The following is a 20,959-nucleotide window of genomic DNA, read 5'->3' as shown; positions in this document are numbered from 1 at the left end:
ATCAAACTCATTATCTGATGAAATACTGTAATATTATTTAATCAAAATTCTTCTGCTTTCTATTTCATGTTAATACCTTTTTAATAGTATATTGAAGATTAGCACTTGGCGATCCTATTTAACTAATCCACTAATGTTTATTCAGTGTCAGTTCAACTCTAAAACAAGCACACTACTTAATCAATATTTTGCAAAAAGCGCTGTTTGTTATCTATGCAGTAGCATCAATAGTGTTACCAACAATAAGATGCTAATGCCGGTCTTTATTGTCTGCATAATAAATTAACATCATTTTATGTCTTCAGATTATCACGATTCCCATTGCGGTTTACCAAACTTTTTACGCGCGTGCGTATTAAGCCAGACTAAACTTCTGAATAAATTGGTACCACGGAACACCCATCTCTACTTGGGATTTCATGGATTTGCTTTTTAAGCTTGTTTTCTATGCCAATATATTCCAGTGAGAATCAGCAGCAACGATAAAGCCTTGAAGTTCAGGCTAACTTGAAAAATGTTCTGTTTATGTTGCTACCTTTTTGTCATATAGCAGGACTAAATGCATACCAGCAGCTTCAGAACAGGCAGATGAACCTCTTTTTAATACAAACCAATACATAAACATGAAAATCCTTTAAAGTAACCCAAACAGTAACTGCTGATGTAATTTTTGGTGTAATCAGTTTGTTTTGTTGTTTTTAATAAAATCCCCAAAGAGGACAGTTCAGCCAACCAGTTAACCTGAAAATAGCAGCAGAGCGCCACAAACTATCAATCATCTTTTTTACAGCGGTACAATTCTTCATTTTACAGTGTCATAAGAAATGAGTAAAGATGACACTGTAAATTTTCTTCTCACCCAGCCTTTGCGACCCGCGATAACAGCCGGTGAACTTTCGCTCATGCGTGATGCCCAGACACCGCAAAGTGTCTGATTGATCCGGTGATCCCGTGTTCAAAAGAACATGTCCGGACCGTCTGATCAATCGCCTGCTTCAAAATCAGAAACATAGCCTGGAAAGAGCAGCCATTGGTGGAGAGAGCCATGCCCCGCCACAGAAGAGCATTAACCTTAATGTTTTGGAAGACCACTCTGCCACTGTGCCCAAGGTGAAGAGATAGCATTGGCAAAATCATTTTAAATGATAGTTTTAAAATTCAACTTGAAAATAAATTTACCAAAAATGCACATGAGCAATTATCCGTGCAGTTTCTTTAAAAATGACCACATAACTTTAAAATCATATCTTACTATACAGTTTTTTTTTCATTTTTGATAATTGTTGTGGAAATAATATAGAAAGAAGATATGTTGCTATTTCAGTTTTATTATGACTTTTTGAAAAGACTGGACTCGATGACTCTTTAGTTTGTCTTCAAGTGTATTTTATGTATTTTAATGTGTATTTTAATTGGCTGGGAAATACAGGTATGAGTGGAGGTGACCAACTGGAAACCATGCCAGGTGACCCCACTGTTGAGTCAGCAGGACCATGCATGCATGCTGCCACCAGCATCCTGTGGGCGTGGCATCGGACCCGAGAGGGATATTGTGTCCAGAATCCATGACAACAAGTATCATCCCATAGTAAAGAACTCAGTTTTTTTAAAGTCAACTGTGGATCATTAACAGAAATATGTTTTTAGTTAATATTTTCACACAATGTTACATGTTTTTGCACAATGGTAGTATCGCACATTATTATTTGAAATCGTTTTATGTGAGTATGAGTCATTTATGTAGTCATTAGGACTTAGTGAAAATCAGTATACAAGTGGTCTTGACAACATCCCTATCAGCTAAAGATTTCACGAAAAATTAAATGTGCATTGATCATCACAAATTTGCCTTCTGCAGGCAGTAAATCAGTATATATATATTTTAAGAGATCGTATGACAATGTAGTAACAATGCTGAGAATTTAGCTTTGCATCATATGAATTAATTAAAATGTTATCCATATTGACACAGTTAATATGATTATTTTAAAATTTTAATAATATTTAACAATATTGCTGCTTTGCTCTATTTGTTTAAACAAATGCAGCATAATGAACATTAAAGAATCTTACAGACACTAAACCTGTTTTACAATTTCTCTGATGTAGTTTTAGTTGTTCAGACTTCACATATCATTATCAACAATAATGTATTAATAAAAAGATTTTAAACTAACGACAAAATTTCACCCTAGTAATTGTGTGCATTATATAAATTTATGCTTATTAGGAGTATTGTGTATCGTTACCTTAGCAACAAGAAAAGTCCTAGGAATTTGCAGCCTATGAAGTGTGATCCAAGTCATTTTATAAGATTCCATTTGAGTGAAGATGATGCTTTTGAACACTTTTTTGGTTTTTCAGATCAGAGCACTAATAATATGTCCATCGCGTTACAACAACAAATGTGATTAACACAAATAAGAGTCTTTTTTAAAACATTGTTGGCATAAACAATGTTTAAGGCCCACAATAGTGCTTTCCTTTTTACTTAATCCTTCATAGGCTGTGTTAAATCTCAGGGCAGAGCAGCTAAGGGAGATTAGTTTCCTCTATATTTCTGGTTTTTGATTTAAATGGTAATCTCTGGCCACACAGATGGATTTGAATTACATTTATTTTTGTGTTTGATGCATTTCATATAGCTGATAAAAATATACCACTTTTTATAGTAAATCTCTCCGTTTTTCTTATTAGTGAATCGGCCTGTTGGCAGAAGCATGCACCGGACGCTACCAGCTATTAGCTGAGTCTTGCTTCATTCCTGTCAAGAAACATTTGTCCCCTCACGCCTTGGTCACCTGGGGACCCTGTGTCTCATGACCAGCTGTTTGGAACTTCAAGGGAGAAGAGGTGGGGGCAGAAAACATCCATCAACTGAATCCCTTTTACATCCAAAGCTAAATCGCACATTTATTCCCACCCCTGTCCATGGTTTCTCCTCTCAGTAATGCATAATCATGTGTGAATACCAGGTGTCAACATATCTGACCCTAAGCTGTGGTGCGCCCTCAGGTCAGCTGCATTCCCTGCATTTAGACTCGCCATAACGCCTTTTTCTGCATATTCCGTTTCTATTTCTTCTCTCACTTTCCTGTGCATATATATCTGGCAAGATATTGAAGCTGCTACGCATTTTATTTTGCCAGGTGTTAGAACAACCTCTGCAAAAGCGTTGGCATCGAGCAGGTTGCTGTTTTGAGTCATCGCTGTTATTTTGCCTGCGTTCACCTCACTTTTGGAGTTTCAGGGTGAGAACTTCGTTCTGTAATTAAGGAGTCATGAGGCGGAATCCGACAGTTGCCCTCACGTCAGCGGCGATGACCTGCGATGACCCGTCTGCTTCCAAGTGGAGTAGCGTCTGGGGACCCTGTGTTCCTCAAAATGGGCCGTGTGGCCCAGGATTCCAAGAACAGAGTCTGGAGTGTTGTCTGCCACAGGTATATATATACACAGCTCATTGTTTCCTTTTTCTTTCTATTTTTATGGAGTAGTTGACCCAAAACTGAAAAGTCAGTCTTGCCTTCATGTAGTTACATACCTGAAGACTTACTTTTATTCATGGAACAGAAGAAGGACTTATTTTGCAGAATGTCAGATGTGCTCTTTTCTGTACAGGAGAAAATAAAAGCAAACTAACAGTATCATGCCAGTCCATTTGTATATTTTCCAGTTATTCAAATATTTAATGTTATACACCATATTATTCAACCTGTTGTCTAATGTTGTAAGCCCTTTTGCCATTTGCCATTGCCTTTTACCAACAAACAAATTATGGCAGCCTGACTGATTATAAAGACCGATGATACTTGATGCCAACGACATCAGTTCTGAGCGTCTTGAGAGTACGAGGCGTTTTTAGGAAATATCCCACAACTATTTCTTCAGAAGAATATAGTATTAAGACAAATCATGGTGGACTGTAATTTCATAGTGTTTGTTGTCATTTTTGGAGCCTAACATCCTAATCTACTAACTTCCAGTTTGAGTTTTGGTGCCAATTAAATTTTGTTGTTATCATTTTTGCTGTTACTCAGCAGGAACCATTATATTGTTCAAAAGTATCAGTAAACACATTTATAATGATACGTAACTTTCAGTAAGCTGTTATTTTAAACTGTCTATTCATTAAATAATATTGAAAAGCTGTTAAGACTAACTGTTTCTCAAGCAGCAAATCAGCATATTAGAATGATTTCGATAGAATGATCACGTGACACTGAAGACTAGATAGTGATGCTGAAAATTCAGCTTGTATCACAGAAGATAAATAACATTTTAAAATATATTAAAAACAAAACATGTATTTTAAATTGTGCTGTAATTTCACAATATAACTGTTTTGCTTTGTTTTTCATCAAGGTAAATATGTAGCCTTATTTTAAAAACATTTCAAAAATCTTACTGACCCCAAACTTTTTGGCAAAAAAATCTCAAGGTATTATTCTAAAAACATGCATAGAGGTGATTAAAGGGAATGGATTCATTTAACAATGAAAATTCTGTCATAATTTTGATAGTATAACCTCAAGTGGTATGAGGGTGCCCAACACAAAGAAAGATATTCTGCAGAAAGTTAATCAGGCTGTTTTGGGTCACCATTTCTATACAATATTTTCCTTTGTATTCGTCAGAGCAAAGAAATACATAAAAATTTGGAACTACTCAGTGAAGTAAATGATGAAATACAAAGTGGGATTTTTTTGTTCGCTAAATGAGAATACCATTTGCATTTTGTGAACTATCCCTTTAATTATCTTTCTCAATCCCATCATTCTTCACCTTCATCTCTAATTACTTTCAACCTTCTTTTATCCCCATCCTCCAAACTCTTGATTAGTTATTTTTACTCCACCAAGCAAATGATCCAGCTATCTTTTAATCTCCCTCTCCTCCCAGAGGTCACGTGTGTATTTCTTATCCGTCCTCAGCTTCTCACTGAGATGAGTTTGAGATGCAGTTTTGACACACAACAGCCAAAAAAGGAGACATGGGTGTTCTCTAAGGTCTTTCTTTGTAATAATATCACTCATCCCACGTCAAGCGCAAGCATGTGTGTTAATCCATCAGTAAGTAAGCATATAAGTAAGTCGCCAGAGGGAGTTTCTTTCAGCATGTAAACATGTCATGTATAGAGCAGTCGCCGGGCATGACTGGATGCGTTGGAGCTGGAAATTTGACATCCGGCTAGCACATACTGTATCTGCATTAAACCTTACAGCGTCATCCTCCCAGCATGCATACCAGAATGTTCTACAAAGCGCCAAAGTAGAAGCTGAAATGCCAAAAACCATTACAGCTGAACTGCAGCTGGTTAATGTGATAATGTATTCTTGCTGAAATTTGAGTTGTAATCGCACATGCTTGGTTAAAGTTTATGTAAACCATAAACTTGATTTTTACATTTTCTGATGAAAAATTTAGTTGGTGTTTTTCTGTGTACTGCCATGGTGATAAAGTACAATTCTGTGTATATATGTATATATACACAGTTACTATAGTGCTAGTTTTGATCGTACTATGCATTTTGCTGTATAGGAAATTGCTTATTGGAAGAAGCACAAAGTGTAAGGATTTTTGCAATGGCCAGACATGGTTCATAGCTTCATTTGCTAAACTTATCCTCAGTTTTCTGTGATCTGACTGCAAGTTCGATGTTTATGAAGTAGCACGCTATTGAATTCTGCTGTCTATCAACAGTCCTGCAGTTCTCTAGCGCACTATAATGCACTTTTAAGGCTCTAGGTGATAATCACTCATATTGCTTCTTCTAACAGTACAAATAGTTGAAAAAATCTCCCTGTCTGCCGTATCAGAAAGAAAATGAAATAAACCATATAACGCAACAGGAAAGTGGTGATTACAGGGTCATAAAAATGCATATTAAGAGCTGTGTGCATCTTCAGTGAACGTCTCTTTAAAAAAAAAAAGACTCAGTTTGTTTCATTTTATATCTTAAACCTTGAATACAATTCAGAATTGATTTTAAGGCCTAACATCAATTGGTGAAAACGTTGCCCTTCCTGCATCTGAGATGTAATGGAAAATGAACTATTAGCTCAATATCTGATTCCTCAGAGGAGAGTCTGTCAGACCAGTCAGGTTATTACTGTAGCACATCTTTGTTCTTTTATCTCACAAAACAACCTGAAGGACACGGTATACTAATTTGATTCCGTATGTGTCTATTGTTCTTTCAATCTCTCACGAATAAAAAGATCTGTAGAGATCGTTTTTGTATATAGGGAGTTGATCTTTTTCCTCAGTTATAAGTTAATAATGTTTAGTTAATGTTTGGATTAAGTATACTCATTGCAAAAAAGCTGAGCCTACTAAAATGTATTAAAACTCATTTAAGTATATATCTTGGCTGTTTTGTTTTTCTTGAAACTAACAACATATAGTAAGATTAATGTTAAAACATAATCCAGAAAGTACCACTAAAATCTTCTTTCCTTCTTTATATTTATTTATTTGTTTATTTATTTGTATTAAGCAGTTAGGACTTCAGAGTATTTTTCATATAGTGAAGTTTAGCGCTAATGTTTTTAGCACCATTAATTATCAGATAATTATTTTCAGCTGTCTGGTAATTAAAAATCATGGTCTTTGAGAACAGAATGAGCAATCATAGTGCTATTCAGCATCTTATTTGCATATTATTCTATTTTAATTAAAGAAAAGTGATTGTTAGGTGCAAGATAACAGTAAACCGAATTCTCAGTACTTACAGCAAACCATGATCATTATTTCAATGTTCTAATTTTACTTGGCAGTAAATTTAATTGCATATTTTAAAAAAACAAAACAAAGAAAAAACACATTTCCTTTGGTTGTATTCGAAGATGTTAATTAAATGTGCATTTTATTAGGAAAAATAAGTGTTGTTCAAAAAGAAACTGTAAAAATATAAACAGTATACAGTATGTTGATATAATTAAAAAACTTAAAACAAGGGCGTTTTGTTGCATTTAACAGAAATGTCTGCCTTCATCTTTGTATTATAGGTGAACCGGTCCCTAATGGCCAGGTGTTCAGAAGATCCTCCTCGGTCCTGCAGGCATGTGAGATGCCTATCCTGGGGACTGTGTCCTGGGACACTGGAGCCCCTGGACTTCCCTGTTCCCCAGTCCTGCTTGAGTAAGCACCAGAGGAAAACCGACTTCGTCGCGTCTGATACAAGCTCTTCCTGAAGGAAGTGTGAGTTCAGATTGAACATTTGGTTCCGCAGTATTCAGTTTGTGCAGGCGTGCCAGGATGCGGGCAAATGATTCAGGCGCAAAGTTGAGTCATATTTTTCATTGTGATGATATGGTTATTGTAAAGTTATATTGTAATTATTACAACACACAATGAGGACAAATCATGAATACACAAAGCCCAAATTATAAAAACGTGTTAGAAATGTATAACGTTTCCGGCAGTTGCAGAAGAACTGAGTACAACAGCAGGCTTATTAAAGCTCTTCTTTGTGGCTCATTCCATTTAATTATTCAAATGCCTCTTTTAAACTGTACTCTGATTTACCCCAGTACAAATCTCTAATCACCGTTTTAAAATGATATTCTATTAATCTCGTCTGTCATCCCCTTCTTTGTGTTGGTGCAGCTCTTTCCAATGAATTATGATACTGTCTTTTATGACAAATTCACGAGGACATATCCTTTGTTTGACCCCTCAAACATATGTGCCTTCATCCCTAAAGCGCTCCTATTATGGGTAATGGGAGTTCACAGGTTTTGTGTGTCGCTAACAACAGGTTAACATGCATGCATAGTCAAAAACACTTTATTCTCTTATAATATGCATTATTTTTATTTGCTCAAACAATTAGCTTTTCCATTTTGTTACAAAACTACGTTCATGTGTGCAGTGCTGCTTTTTGTACAGCATTAACGAAACAGCTATATTTTACCGCTCAAAAGCGGCACCTGTGGCAGAATGAATTAGCATTTTCATTCAGACCATGAAAAGACCAACAAGTTTCAACGTAACGGCAGGATTCATTTAAAAAAACGACTTGTTTCCAATGATTGAGTCAACTCTTTCTTTTGAGAGCGTCTTTATAAAGCAGTGCAAAAATGTCTTTTCATGGCCACAGCGCCATACTGCATAAGTAAATTTCAAATCCATAATAGGAGCGCTTTAAATGCAGCGCGGATGGGTGTGTGTATGTATAGATTTTTGTAATATATATATTTCAAAGAAAAATCTTGAGCTCAACAGGCTGCATTAATTGATCAAAACAAAGGATATATGTGATTATATTACAACTGCAACAGACATTTATATTTTACATTTTACATTAATTTTATTCCACAATTTTTAGCATTCATTACTCAGTCTTTTGTTGTTATAGTCATGAAAATCATTCTTATAACTACTTTTCAATTTTTTTCTGAATCCTTCAAAGAATAGAACGTTGAAAGAAACAGTATTTGTATCACTCCTGAGTAACTGAATATTTCTTGCTGAATAAAAGGTAATGTAAAACATCTTACCCCAGCCTTACTCCAAACTAGTGTGATATTATGCACAGCTAATGATTGATATGTATATACAGTATAATACTATAGTGGATGTCTAATAAATGATTCTATGATGCCATTAAATCAATGTGTAGAGTTTTACTGAAGTGATAGATTTGTTGAGGCTATAAATAATTACTGCCGTAGTTGTTGGTATGCGACAGATTTGGGATTTAAAACTACTTTTTGTTATAGCTGGAAAGCCATGTCCTCCGGCCCCTAGGCTGGAGCAATGGAGACCCTGTGGCACACACTCATGCACAGTATACTGACCAGGATACTTCACAGCCAGGATCCTGTGTGCCAAACACACCATCTGGAGCGAGCGAAGGTAACAGCACAACTCACAGATGGAGAATGATGCCACCTGCCCAGACAGGAGTAGAGAGATTAAGCCAAATCACGTGCAGAGCCGGGAGCGGACATGTTCTGCCAAAGCGGTAGAACACAAAATCTTCCATCCTAAATTGGTCACATACAGATAGTCTCATGGAATATCTTTAGGTGTCAGAATCCTCCGTCTGACTAAACAGTCTTGTCCTTTACCTTACCAAAACTGGCTGCGTTGTCACACCTTTTAGTGAATGGAGCGCCTGTACCACTTCCTGTTTATCAGGTAAGCGTAGTCCTAACCAGACTAACCAACCCATTAGTTTACAAACTCTCAGTACTGTAGTTTCTTTGATTTTCTAGTAAATGCTACACTGCAGCAGTCCGTCACAGGATCATAATCCAGAGACCTGTTCTAATGGAGGTCAGAGTGCCCCGATACTCTTTATGAGGAGAGAGAATGCGATCCACCTCCTCTCTGTAGCGTGCAGGTAAAGAAAGAAGTGGTTTCATAATTGAAATATTGAAGTAAATGGCAAAAAGTTGAATAATCTGAAGAAAGGCCCAACAAGTTAGCTATGGTCAAGTCATTTTACAACCAAATCTCAAAAATTTTGTAGTTTCAAAAGCTACACAAATTTGGTTTTGGTAACTTAAAAAAAAGAAAGTCTCTTATGCATTGCACAGCATTGCAGCATTTATTTTCAAATACAGTAAAAACTATAGTATGTTCAAATATTATAACAGATTTTTATTTTACTATATTTTTAAAATATTAATTTTATTGAAATAGAAATATTTTATAATGCTATAATTTCACCTTAATAAAAACATACATTTCAATTAATAGCGTATAACAAAGCTGCTGTACTCCGCGTATCAAAATAAATTATAATCAGTTTGAAAATGACATAATATCATCATCAGTAGCTCATTAGTTATTCGTTGTCATGAAAAATCCGAACTGTGTACACTAAAACTGAACTTTAAATATCATTTTTCTCATTTGTTTATGGGTTTTTCTTAAAATTAGGAAAGTTTTATAAAGTACTCTAGCGTTTTAAGAACCTGTCTTTTAAATACCAAATGTAATCAAACATGTGGTGTTGGGCAATGGTAATGTGTATCTACTAGATGTGCCAATAAGATACAAAATGTTCATAAGGTATCACTGGATGTAAGCCAGACACCACCAACATGTTTTTCTGTGCGCTGATGTTTCCTGGCAGATGGCAGACCCGCTGGCATCAGTGCATTCTAGTACCTGATTCAGTGAAGGAGCAGGCTGAGCTGGGTAGGCCACCAGAGGCATGTGAGTATTAGCCTAGAGACAAAGTAAGTGACAGATTAGGATCTCTGTATGATTTAAAAGTTTTATTAGGAAAGTTCAAAACCGGGGTTACTGTAGGACGATATGCTTATCTAGCAAAGGAGATTCAGAAGGGACTTCTTGGCTGCCTGAAGGTTATTTTTTCCTTGTGATTTCCCCATATTCTCCGTCTTATAAAGCGTTGTCAGAGATGTCAGAGAGAGGACACAGCGCGGTGTGACATCCCAGCATCTCCGTCCCCGGGCACCTTTTTTAAAACACCCTACAATTGCTTCATGTAAATTTAAAAGGTGCTGGCCTATCAAAAGAAAGACACAGTAGGGATCCTTTCAGTAATGCGGTTGTATGGGACCAAACTCTGTCTATCAGTTTTGGGAAAGTAGAAGAGTATTTCTCAGCAAACAAGCGTACTTGGACTTCATTTAAAAACATGAGCAGAATGATTATCTATATGTAAATTGTTTGTAAGAAACCATTCTTCCTTAAATTATTGAGTGGAACAATTTACATAAGACGGTTATATGAGCGTTTGCACTGTTTATTCTGCTCATCATTGAGCAGATAAACTCAGTATGTTACAGCAGGCTCAAAATATAATTTTACTTTACTTGGGGCCCATTGGTGTAACTTGACAAAATCCCCTCAACACAATGGAAATAAGTCTCAGATAGCTGACAGCAAAACCATAAATCGCAACTTGTTTTATACATATTAATTTTTATATATTAGCATATTTTAAAAACAGTTACGCTAATAACAATAAAAGGACATAGATGACATTAAAGCGCCCAGGCTGACGAACATCGTGCTGCGTTAGTTATCATAGGAACATCAGCCTTCTGAAGGTAATGAGAAATTGCCGCTCCTTTGACAAGTCTGCGTTCAAAGCGACTAAATGGTGACACGCCGTGCTCTGCTGCTCACTCAAGTCTCCACTAACAAGGGGATAGGGATGATCCTACGATTTTTGGAAAAGGACCATGAATCGCACGATGCACAATATGCAAATCGCTACACCTCTAGGCCACAACACAACGGAAACATTTTACATATTTTATACGCATGTTGTAGAGATTTCATTGTGTTATGCGCATGCCAAAGTAATATATTTAAGGAATAATTCAATTTAAAAATGACAATCTGTCAAAAGCGCCCAAAATGGTGTGTTCCACTTAGAGCATTGTCACTGAAGCGCTCTTTTCCCTCTCCATCATGTTTTCAGAGGTAACGGTGTTGGTGCGACGATTCTCCAGCAGATATGACAGACTGTGTGAGGTGGGCTGGGCTGATGCCCGGCCCGGTGAGGGAATGTCGTGGTGCCTTGCAGGGATGAATGTAGCTTCACGCCCTGGAGCAGATTCAGCCAGTGTCAAGGTTGTGTGAAGTTGGCGCACCTGCCCTCCCGATCTCTGATAGGTAACATGCTCAACCATAAACCATGCTGATTATCAAAATGTTTTCCAAAGCACACACACCTTCCCAGATTCTCTTCCACTTAAAATCTCAGGTCGGAGTAAGAAGCGCTGAGATGCCAACAGGAGGAGACGTTTCCTCTGCTGGAGAGAAGAAGCCTGTCCTTGTTCTGAATATCAAACCAAACCTCAGGGTCCCTGGTCTCCTGTTTGCTCTCACCAGCAAAGAACATTGCTGGCCATCCTTTCATCCAAGGAGTTTTCCACCAAAGCCAAAAGGGCAGTCCAGGGGGCTGGCGAGCTCAGAGGAAGAACAGCGAGTGTGGGCATGGAAAGCGCTTTCAGAGCTCTTGCCTGTCTGGATCACATGGGACGACATTGGTGAGCCAGCCTCTGCAGCAGCCCCTGGTGATGCACTCTTTCAAAATATAAAATAAAGTATATATATATATATATATATGTATATATATATATATATATATATATATATATCCTGTGTGTATTTAAGCTGTAAAGCAAAACTGCATTTTCAACATCAAGTATCTAGTCTTCAGTATCACGTGATCCTTGAAAATCATTTTAATATGCTGATTTATAATCAGTGTCGGAAAAAGTTGTGCTGCTTAATATTTCTTAGACCTGTGATACTTTTTTTTAGCATTCTTTAATAAATTAAAAGTTAAAAAGAACATTCTTTTTGTTACAATATACACTACTATTCAAAGTTTGGGGTCAGTAAAGGATTTTAAAATAAATTCAGCTTTTATTCAGCAAGGATCTGTTAAATGAAGTGATGGTAAAGATTTATATGGTTAGAAGAGATTTCAGTTCGACTTTTTAGTATTATCCTTTTAGTCCGTGTACTGTGTGTGCTGTTACAGGATTAGAAGAGGAATCGTGTCATGTAGCCTGTTCTACAGACTGTAAGCTGAGCGAGTGGCCTCAACTGGGTCACTGCAGCGCCTTGTGGTGGGAGGCGCAGTTGTTCGCTCTCAGTGGCTGCGAGAGAAGCCTTTCAATGGAGGTCGACTGTGCCCAAAACTCAATTACAAAAATCAGGTGAGAATGAACGCTCACTTCAACTTCTACCTCATCGCCTTTTTAAGAAATCAACGTAATTAGTCCAAATAAGATATGAGTTGTTCTGAGAACTTCAAGTATCCCGAGACCTTAGCTGTTATTGATAATAGAGCTGTTCACAGTGTATTTAAATTAGCCTCTGAGGAAAATCGCTTGCCAGAAATTATACATGCACTTGTATGCTGAATTATACGTTCATTAATTTCTAAGTACTGTATCTTCATCTGTGTTGTGGAGTTACAGAGCACAAGTCAGTGTGAAAACCTACTGTATAATTTATTACACTCTGGCCTGGCTTTGGGGTCTTTCCAGGCTGCCCACTTTGAGAGCTGTTTCCACAATGTTTCAACCTCATTTGTTCTAGTAAAATGAAGACTGGAGAGGATCAAGACCTAGGACTGAAACATCTTATCCCCGCTTGCTTTGCTCTTTTCTTTTTTTTTTTCTTTATTTCACTCTCTTTTATTTATATTCCATCAGGGCAGGTCAAGAAACATTAAAGTTTCATCGATCTGAAGTGTGAGTCGGCAAGCATTTCCTTCAGCTCAGTTTCTCTCATATAAAATGAACCAATTAAATAACAAATCTACAGTTAGGGCAGACATGTTCTTAACAGAGCTTAATAGGTAAATCTCTTCATTTGTTCTTGTATCCCTTCCCTTTTTTCTTCTCTCCCTTTCTTTTACCTTTTCTCATTCTGTCTTTATTTTACTTTTCTTTACATTATTTTCGCCTTCCTCCCTCCACCACCCTCCTCTTTCAAATTTCTGTCCGCTTATTTTAATTTCATTTTCCCTCATGTTCACTCTTCTGGTTCTTATTCAATTTCTTTCCCTTTTCTTTTGCATTCTCATTCATTATTTGTGCATTACTTTCCCTTTTCATTTTCGTTTGTCTTTTCCTTCTTCCTTTTCCCTGTTCACGTCTGTTTTCTTTCCTTATTATTTTGACCTTTTCTTTCCTTCACTCTATTTTCTTTCACATTTCATTCCTGTTGCTCTCTTCCACATTTCCCTGTTAATTTCACTTCCTTTCTCATTTCAATATTCTGTGTACCTTCCTCTTACCTCTCATTTTCCTCTTTTCCTCATTTACTTTCCCTCTCTTTTTTGTTTTCTTCCTGCATCCATTCCATTTCCCTCTTATCCTTCCTTTTCTTTTCTTTTCCCATTCCATTCCATTCTCGCTTTCCGCTTTTCCTTTTGTTTCTATATTCTTTACTTTTTCCTTTCCACCCCTTTCCTTTCTTATTTTGTTTTCTATTTACCTCTTAATTTCCTCTGCCTTTCATCATATTTTCGATCTCTTTGTTCACGTTTAATTTCTCATTTCTGTACTGTTTTCCAATTCATTTTCTTCCCTTGCTCCTTGCCCATGTTTTCGTTTCCGTTTCTTTCCTCATTCTTTTGTTTTCCTAACTGCTTCTTTCCAACTCCTACGTGTATTTTTCTGCTGGTCATGCTGGATCTGAATATGCCACCAAAGGCTCAGGTGAGTACACTGAAGGGAGTGTGCGATTAAATGTCTCCATGTCCCTTCTGTGATGTATATGTGTGTCTCCAGCAGGCATTAGCACTTTGTATTTTTCTTTACACACACACAAAACCTCAAAAAGCATAAGCTATCTTGTCTGTGAGCAGGTGTCACGAGGTACTGCTCTGTGCCTCTGACTGCGGTCAGTACGTATGGGAAGTGAAGTCCTGGTCCATGTGCCCTTCTCGACCACCTAAGCAATCTCACGAAGGCTGTATGTGGAGAGGCTTCCGGTTGCACAAAATCGGTGAGCTCATCACCAATGAGCAACTAAATAAACGATTAATCGAAGAGAGTCAACAAAGATTTAAAAAGACGTCTTTTAAAGCGTCCTATTCTGCTGAAGACTGGCTCCACATTATAGTAGCCAATTTTTACCTCCCTTCCAGTGCAATGATAAAACAGATCCTGTGGCCGTCACGCAGCATAGGTATCTCATAAGTCAGCATTCAAAACCATTGGAGGTGGGTCACAGCAGTGCCAAACAGATTCATGTGGGGTCATAACTTTGCTAGCTAAAGATAGAGTGAGATGATAACTCTGCCCTTCAGACCAAAAGTGAGTCCAGGGGGATGACGCGAAACTTCATGAGTAATGTTATAACTGTAGAGAACAATGTTTTCTACTTCTAGTTCATGCTCTGAATGTTTTCACCAGAAATTGCTCCATTTGAAGCTCGTGAATGAGTCAGTTTTCACGGCTAAAGATAATGTTATTTGTTTGTCTCGGTATGAAGCTGCTTCGAAAACGGGAGGAGAAAAACAGTGTGAGGTCGTGGATCAATACGCTGTGCGCAGCGGAAGGGACAGCCAATAATGATCAGGGCCTGCCCTGCTACCGTGCTCCGCCCACTCGCGTGACATCGAAGTGAGTCAGTGGACCAAGTGTAGCGTGGTCAGTTTGACTAATGGAAGCGTGATTAATAAACGTCAGGATGGAGAAGCATCGCCATGAATGAATGATCAAAACGAAAACCATTTACTGCGTAGTAAATATAATGAGTTTGCAAGTGAATTTACAAAATGATTCACAGCAAGCAAGTAAAAACACAGGACAGATAACAAAATCAAAGTTTTAGTGTACCCATGAATCTTGAACTTTTTAAAATGGTCCTCGGGAGGATAGGAAAACCTCATCTCTCCTACAAGAAAGGACTTCATTAATGATTACATAATCTTTCTTAGATACCTATCACATCTAAAAATGTCAAAAGCTGCATTGAGTTTTTTGTAGTGATATTATAATCAGCCCATATTAAGAGAATATTTCTTTTGAGCTGAAATAACACGATTAATGGAAGCGCTTTACAAAATAAGTTCTCTCTCTGAAATGCTTCATATGCATTACTTTAAAAATATTGATAATGCAGGTCCCCAGTGGAATATCCCATATCCCAGTGTGTATTATGTATTGTTTTATTTGCATGTGTGATTCGTGCCTGTGTTCCTCCAGGACTATATTGAGGGTGATTTGAGGTGGAGGAGTAGAAGTGTCTTGAGGTGGCCAGAAGGAGATCATACCTGCCCTGATCTAAACCAAACTCAAGCCTGTATCAACAGGCTGTCTCAAATACTCCTACTCCTACTCAGGTGCTGCTACTAAGCATTTACACTCACAATTTATAGATGGCATAATGTATTTCTGTCCATGTTCTGGAGTGAAGTGAATTATTTGTGTATGTTGTGAGGACTGGAGCAGCTGTCAGCCTCAGTGAAAGCGCAGTATGCGGCGCCAGGATGGAGACCAGACTCCTGAACTGTGTCACGGCGTGACGGGAAGCTGGTGGAACTGGAGCATGTGCAAAGAGGTGGTGACTATTCTTTTCTCACTGGGATTATTTCTCCAACAAAGGCTCTATTCAGTTTATTTCATTTTTTTCTTCTCTTTTCCCCAGTTGGGTCCTTCACGTGGAAAGCTCTCTGCCCCTGCAGTGGCTGCCTGTTGGTGCCTGATCACAGAGTGGTCCACCTGGTCAGGATGTTCCACACACCTGTGGAAGCCAAAGTACGATCTCAACTGATGCAATTCCATAATAATGACAATAAGAAAGAAACCATTCTTTCCAAGAAACCAAAATTGTTTATTGAATATTACATAAATGTTTAATTCTATTTTATTTTAGAATAACGTGATGAAAACATGAAGTGTTCAACACTAGCCTGTAAAAGAGGAAACGAGTATTTTTCGCAGAGATAGCACACAGCTGTTACAACCAGAGAGACACCCAGTCATGCTTCCTTGAACTCGGCTGTTGTTAGGAGCCTAATTAAAAGCTTTATCAGTCTCATTCATCTCAATTCAGAGCTCTGCCAGTCCCATGATAAACTCTTCCCAGAAACAGCTTATTAAATTTCAGCATGCGAGTTCTCACACTGGACTTCAGCTTCTGATCCCATGCGTTTATGTCTTGTGTGCAATTTGCCAGGTCAAATGACACGCGATCCAGGGTAGTTTTGCAGCCCGCGGGTGAAGGTAGAGTGCGTCCTGTCCGTCTCAGCTGTCCCAGACTCGCCCCCTGTCCCATCAGGCGGTACTACAGCTGGATACTGGGGACTGGAGACCGTGCAGGGTGGAGGTAGTATTGACAACGGAACACCTGATTGAATTACATTCAAACAACAGCCTCTGCCGCTGAGAGCGTTGTCCTTTACATGCACAAATGAACAGACTGAAGAAATTCACATAGCTGAAGGCTACCTGCTTTCCATTAAACTGTCAAATTGAATGCATCATGTCAGAGTTTCCCCTGAGCTCATATGAGATAAAATCATCCACGCTGTGCCGTTATGAACAGCCCTGATAGAGTTCTCTTTTCTCATCTCAGATCTTTATGTAGGTGCTGCATCACATTAAAGTAAGTAATGGCAAAACTATATTCACAGATGTATCTGTCCTCTATTGATTCATTTCACAACTGAAAGCATACAGTATAAGGGGAATTGAGGATGAAGATGAATAAAAAACAAGCACTAAAGTGATCAAAAAGTGACAGTGAAAAGTGAAATATCCCTTTGAACTTTCTATTCATTATAGAATCCTGACAAAAATGTATAATTGAACTTCACAGAAATATTCAAAGCACAACCATTTTCAGCATTGATAATAATAAGAAATCACAATTCAACCATATCACAGGAATTAATTACACATTTTATAATATATATTTATAGACAATAAAATGCATAAATATATTGCAGTAATATTTTGTACCATGAGCAAATAAATGCAGCTTCAGTGAGCGTAAGAGACTTGACTTGGAAAAAAAAGAAAGTAAAAAAATATATAAATAACTAAAAAGTATACCTAAAATGTATATCATTATAAAGAAAAACTATGTAGTAATGAAGTCAAAAATTATTTGGGGGGTATAAAATATGCAATTGTAAAGTATATAATTACAAATAAAAACGAGTCAGTGGAGACAGCACACTTTCTTGGCCAATCAGACCAGCCAGAACACTCTCTGGCTGTAGATCATTCAGCGTCTTGGACTCGAGCCCATGCAGGAGAGCCCCTCACGGTGTTATGAGCCAATTATATTACAGGTTAAATCTGGAGCCGTTTCTTTCTACCAAGCAGATTTACACTTTCTAAATAACAGAATCCAGAAAAATGTCCTGATATATTTCAATGGCGCTTTGAAAAATGAATAATATATCTAAACAGCCCAAAATAACATACGCTATCTTGATCTTTTGATCTTCTAATAACGAAGGTGACAGGCAGCTGAAATCCTCTCTCTCTCTCTCTCTCTCTCTCTCTCTCTCTCTCTCTCTCTCTCTCTCTCTCTCTCTCTCTCTCTCTCTCTCTCTCTCTCTCTCTCTCTCTCTCTCCTCTCTGTTTGCAGGGGCTGACTGTGGCGAGGGAGTAAGTCGGAGGAAATATCCTGTGTAGTGCACTGGGGTTCTCTTTCAGGTCATCTCCTCGGCCCGTTCCAGTAGAGGATAAAATGTGTGTGGGAAATTCAGGAGAGCAAAGTCAGCGAGGTGGAGTTACTGCAGCCCCTGCACAATCCATGTCCCGGGTCTGCATCTCACAAAAAAAACAAAACAAAGCTTAATAATTTACAGTGACTGCATGATGGCGACATTTATCTAAATTAAGGGTTAATTAGTGATAAGGATAGGGTTAATTGCTTTTAATTAATCATACATGTCTTTAGGCTACTGCTTTCGTTGGCTGTAATTGGCTGTAATTTCAGGAGAATGTCACCTGACCAAATGGTCACCGTGGAGTTCGTGTCAGCTGCTGTGTGTTTGGATGGGAGGGAGTTTTGAGACTTGGGGCATGAACAGGCTCGTTCTAGAGCCGTAGTCACTCAGGTCCCGGGAGAACCAGGACACCTGTCCCAGCCAGATGTACGAAGGCTTGCGGCCGTGCCGAGGTTCGTGAAGCCGATGCAGTCCGACTGAGTTTGAGTTTGACACTGAAAACTGGTGGAACGGCAGCTAAAACATTTAGCCAGCACGGATTAAATTACTGCTAAATAGTATAACAATTATTTCAAATAAATTCATTTAAAATGTAAGAAATGTTGATAAATATCAAAAAATATTTATTGTTTTAAACAGTAATAATATTTGACACTATTACAACTTTGATAATATTTTTAAAGCAAATATATGGTGATAACAGACGCCATTTAAAAAGACGACCGACTCCTAAACTTTTAAACAGTATAATAAAATGTTTAAAGTAAATAAATCTAAATAATGAATGCATTTTTAGGTGAAATAAAGTCAGGTGAAATAAAGTTAAGGTTTAAAGTCTTTATTTTTTTACAAAAAATAGGAATAGTTTACAAGCAAGACGCTTATTAGAAGCATACTAATGTGGCTGTAAAAGCAGACTAGTGAGTCGATGAGTTAACCTGTTTAATGTCCGGACAGTCTCAGTTGTTTTCTATTTTACCTCTTGTTAGCAACCACCTGTTTGAAGACAGAGATAAAGCTTCCAAAGAAACTGGTACTGGTGTGTTTTTATTTTGTGAATAAGACACCACAAGTAAATAAGCACATACCTGTGACCTCATTTAAGACATTTAACCAAAAACCCTTTCAGAAAACACATTAATGTCGGGACGGTGGAAGCAGAGGATTAAAGCCACTCTATGTTTAAAAGAACACAATACTCATTTTTTTCTCTTCTTTTTCTTCCCCAGGGTTGAACAAACAAGCCCCTTTCTCTCTTCCCCTCGGACCCAGGTCCAGAGCTGCTGTATTTGCCAAACTGTTATTTCCTCTCACAGCTCTTTGAGAAAATAGCTCTAAGATGGAGAAGTGATAGACAGGAAGTGTTGTTCAGTCACTAGACCAGAAAAGCACTCTGGTGTATTTTTTTGTCTGTTTTTCCAGGAGGAACATGTCTCTTAGTTATGAATGGATGACTGGTGAATGGAGGCATAACCGTAGACTGGTGTGGTGCCAGCGCTCTGATGGAGTCAACGTCACAGGTGTGCACTTCTCCATCCTTAAAATATTATCAGCGTTGTATCTTATTTCACAGCTTTATGTAAAGGTCTTATAATGTCAGATTTCAATTTCAGCCGAATGTAATCAGTGTTTCTGTACATTAGAGGCTGCGTTACTCAGAAGCAGCCCTCTGTCGCACGACAGTGTCAAACCCTCCTGCACCAAACCCTTCTCCTTCTGCACACAGGTGACACCCCACAACACTGCCAACACACTTTCATCTCACAAAGCACGGCAATTCTTACTTATCCTTTTATTTATTATATATTATTTGTGACAAAAAACATTTAAATGAAAATTTGGCACATTTTCCTATCCCTCACTCCCGTATGGTTATTATTAATTCAAACTAAAGTGATTAAAAATCATTGTCATAATTGAAATCAAGCTGAAATTTATTAACGTAAAATTATAAACGTTGCCATTGCAACTGAGCTAAGTTGAAATAAACGCCAAAATGACTTGGACTAAAAATGATATAAAAATGAATAAAAAAATATTGAATTATCTGCAAAAAAAAGTATAACAATTACTAACTTACTAAAACTTGAATTAAAATAAAAATGGAACTTTCATAAAAATAATATTCAGATTATTAATAAATACTATAACCGTATATACTGTAAATAACACTAAAATAGCGCTGCCTTCCATACTCTGTGTGTGTGAAATTTGATTATTTTGATTCCCATTCGGTTAGATGCATTGCTATAATGTAATGCAAGTAATACCAAGAACAATGCTGGTTGCTATTGTTGTTACTGTTGTTATTTCTACATATAATTGTTTCAGGAAATATGAAATATGGAAGTGAAATATGATCTGAACGTGTGACACCCTTTTGATAATACAGCTACTGTTAAATCGTGACTTGGATAATGATAACATCACCCAGTGCTTTAATTGCTATAATGTAATATTTACCAGCAGTGAATAAATTTTAATACGAATGATGAACTATGACAGATCCTGAGAGTTTGCAAAGTGTGGTATCATTTACGGTCTCATTCACGGTGAGATCTAAACACCTTCATTATCACATATCGCGACTTCATCTCATCCTCTAACGCCTCGCAATTAACGACTGTGTGTCTGGCGTGTGCAGAACGTAGCACATCTCAGTATCCAGCTGTCAGCCCGCCACCACTCTTGATGATGTTTCTCATAAGCTCTTCTCCGTCTCTCCGTCAGAATGGAGTCTGCGGTTGTGAGAAGGGCTTCACGGAGGTCATGACCTCCCACGGGTTCCTTGACTACTGCACCCAGAACCCCGGG

General features: G+C 37.7%; 1 protein-coding gene across 1 annotated transcript in view; it reads left to right on the top strand.

Annotated features, from left to right (window-relative positions):
- Positions 1 to 20,959, top strand: part of thsd7bb (thrombospondin, type I, domain containing 7Bb) — a 47,175-nt gene that overhangs the window by 23,568 nt on the left and 2,648 nt on the right. Inside the window, 42 exon segments of the mRNA XM_043252540.1 lie at positions 864 to 1,089; positions 1,091 to 1,110; positions 1,430 to 1,440; positions 1,443 to 1,588; positions 7,008 to 7,140; positions 8,724 to 8,899; positions 8,901 to 8,968; positions 9,040 to 9,076; positions 9,078 to 9,148; positions 9,222 to 9,276; positions 9,278 to 9,348; positions 10,085 to 10,193; positions 11,411 to 11,503; positions 11,505 to 11,604; positions 11,696 to 11,710; positions 11,713 to 11,753; positions 11,755 to 11,803; positions 11,806 to 11,939; positions 11,941 to 11,981; positions 12,456 to 12,562; positions 12,565 to 12,659; positions 15,666 to 15,769; positions 15,771 to 15,804; positions 15,901 to 15,918; positions 15,920 to 15,976; positions 15,978 to 16,004; positions 16,006 to 16,020; positions 16,108 to 16,217; positions 16,639 to 16,760; positions 16,763 to 16,787; positions 18,059 to 18,093; positions 18,096 to 18,130; positions 18,133 to 18,177; positions 18,179 to 18,233; positions 18,412 to 18,500; positions 18,503 to 18,538; positions 18,540 to 18,597; positions 19,568 to 19,578; positions 19,581 to 19,669; positions 19,789 to 19,834; positions 19,836 to 19,871; positions 20,876 to 20,957. Coding sequence (XP_043108475.1) covers positions 864 to 1,089; positions 1,091 to 1,110; positions 1,430 to 1,440; positions 1,443 to 1,588; positions 7,008 to 7,140; positions 8,724 to 8,899; positions 8,901 to 8,968; positions 9,040 to 9,076; positions 9,078 to 9,148; positions 9,222 to 9,276; positions 9,278 to 9,348; positions 10,085 to 10,193; positions 11,411 to 11,503; positions 11,505 to 11,604; positions 11,696 to 11,710; positions 11,713 to 11,753; positions 11,755 to 11,803; positions 11,806 to 11,939; positions 11,941 to 11,981; positions 12,456 to 12,562; positions 12,565 to 12,659; positions 15,666 to 15,769; positions 15,771 to 15,804; positions 15,901 to 15,918; positions 15,920 to 15,976; positions 15,978 to 16,004; positions 16,006 to 16,020; positions 16,108 to 16,217; positions 16,639 to 16,760; positions 16,763 to 16,787; positions 18,059 to 18,093; positions 18,096 to 18,130; positions 18,133 to 18,177; positions 18,179 to 18,233; positions 18,412 to 18,500; positions 18,503 to 18,538; positions 18,540 to 18,597; positions 19,568 to 19,578; positions 19,581 to 19,669; positions 19,789 to 19,834; positions 19,836 to 19,871; positions 20,876 to 20,957 — 2,927 coding nt within the window.

The sequence above is a fragment of the Puntigrus tetrazona genome, chromosome 11, assembly GCF_018831695.1.
Source record: "Puntigrus tetrazona isolate hp1 chromosome 11, ASM1883169v1, whole genome shotgun sequence".
Taxonomy (NCBI): Eukaryota; Metazoa; Chordata; class Actinopteri; order Cypriniformes; family Cyprinidae; genus Puntigrus; species Puntigrus tetrazona.
The sequence above is the reverse complement of the archived record's forward strand: the minus strand, read 5'-3'. Positions and strand labels throughout refer to the sequence as shown.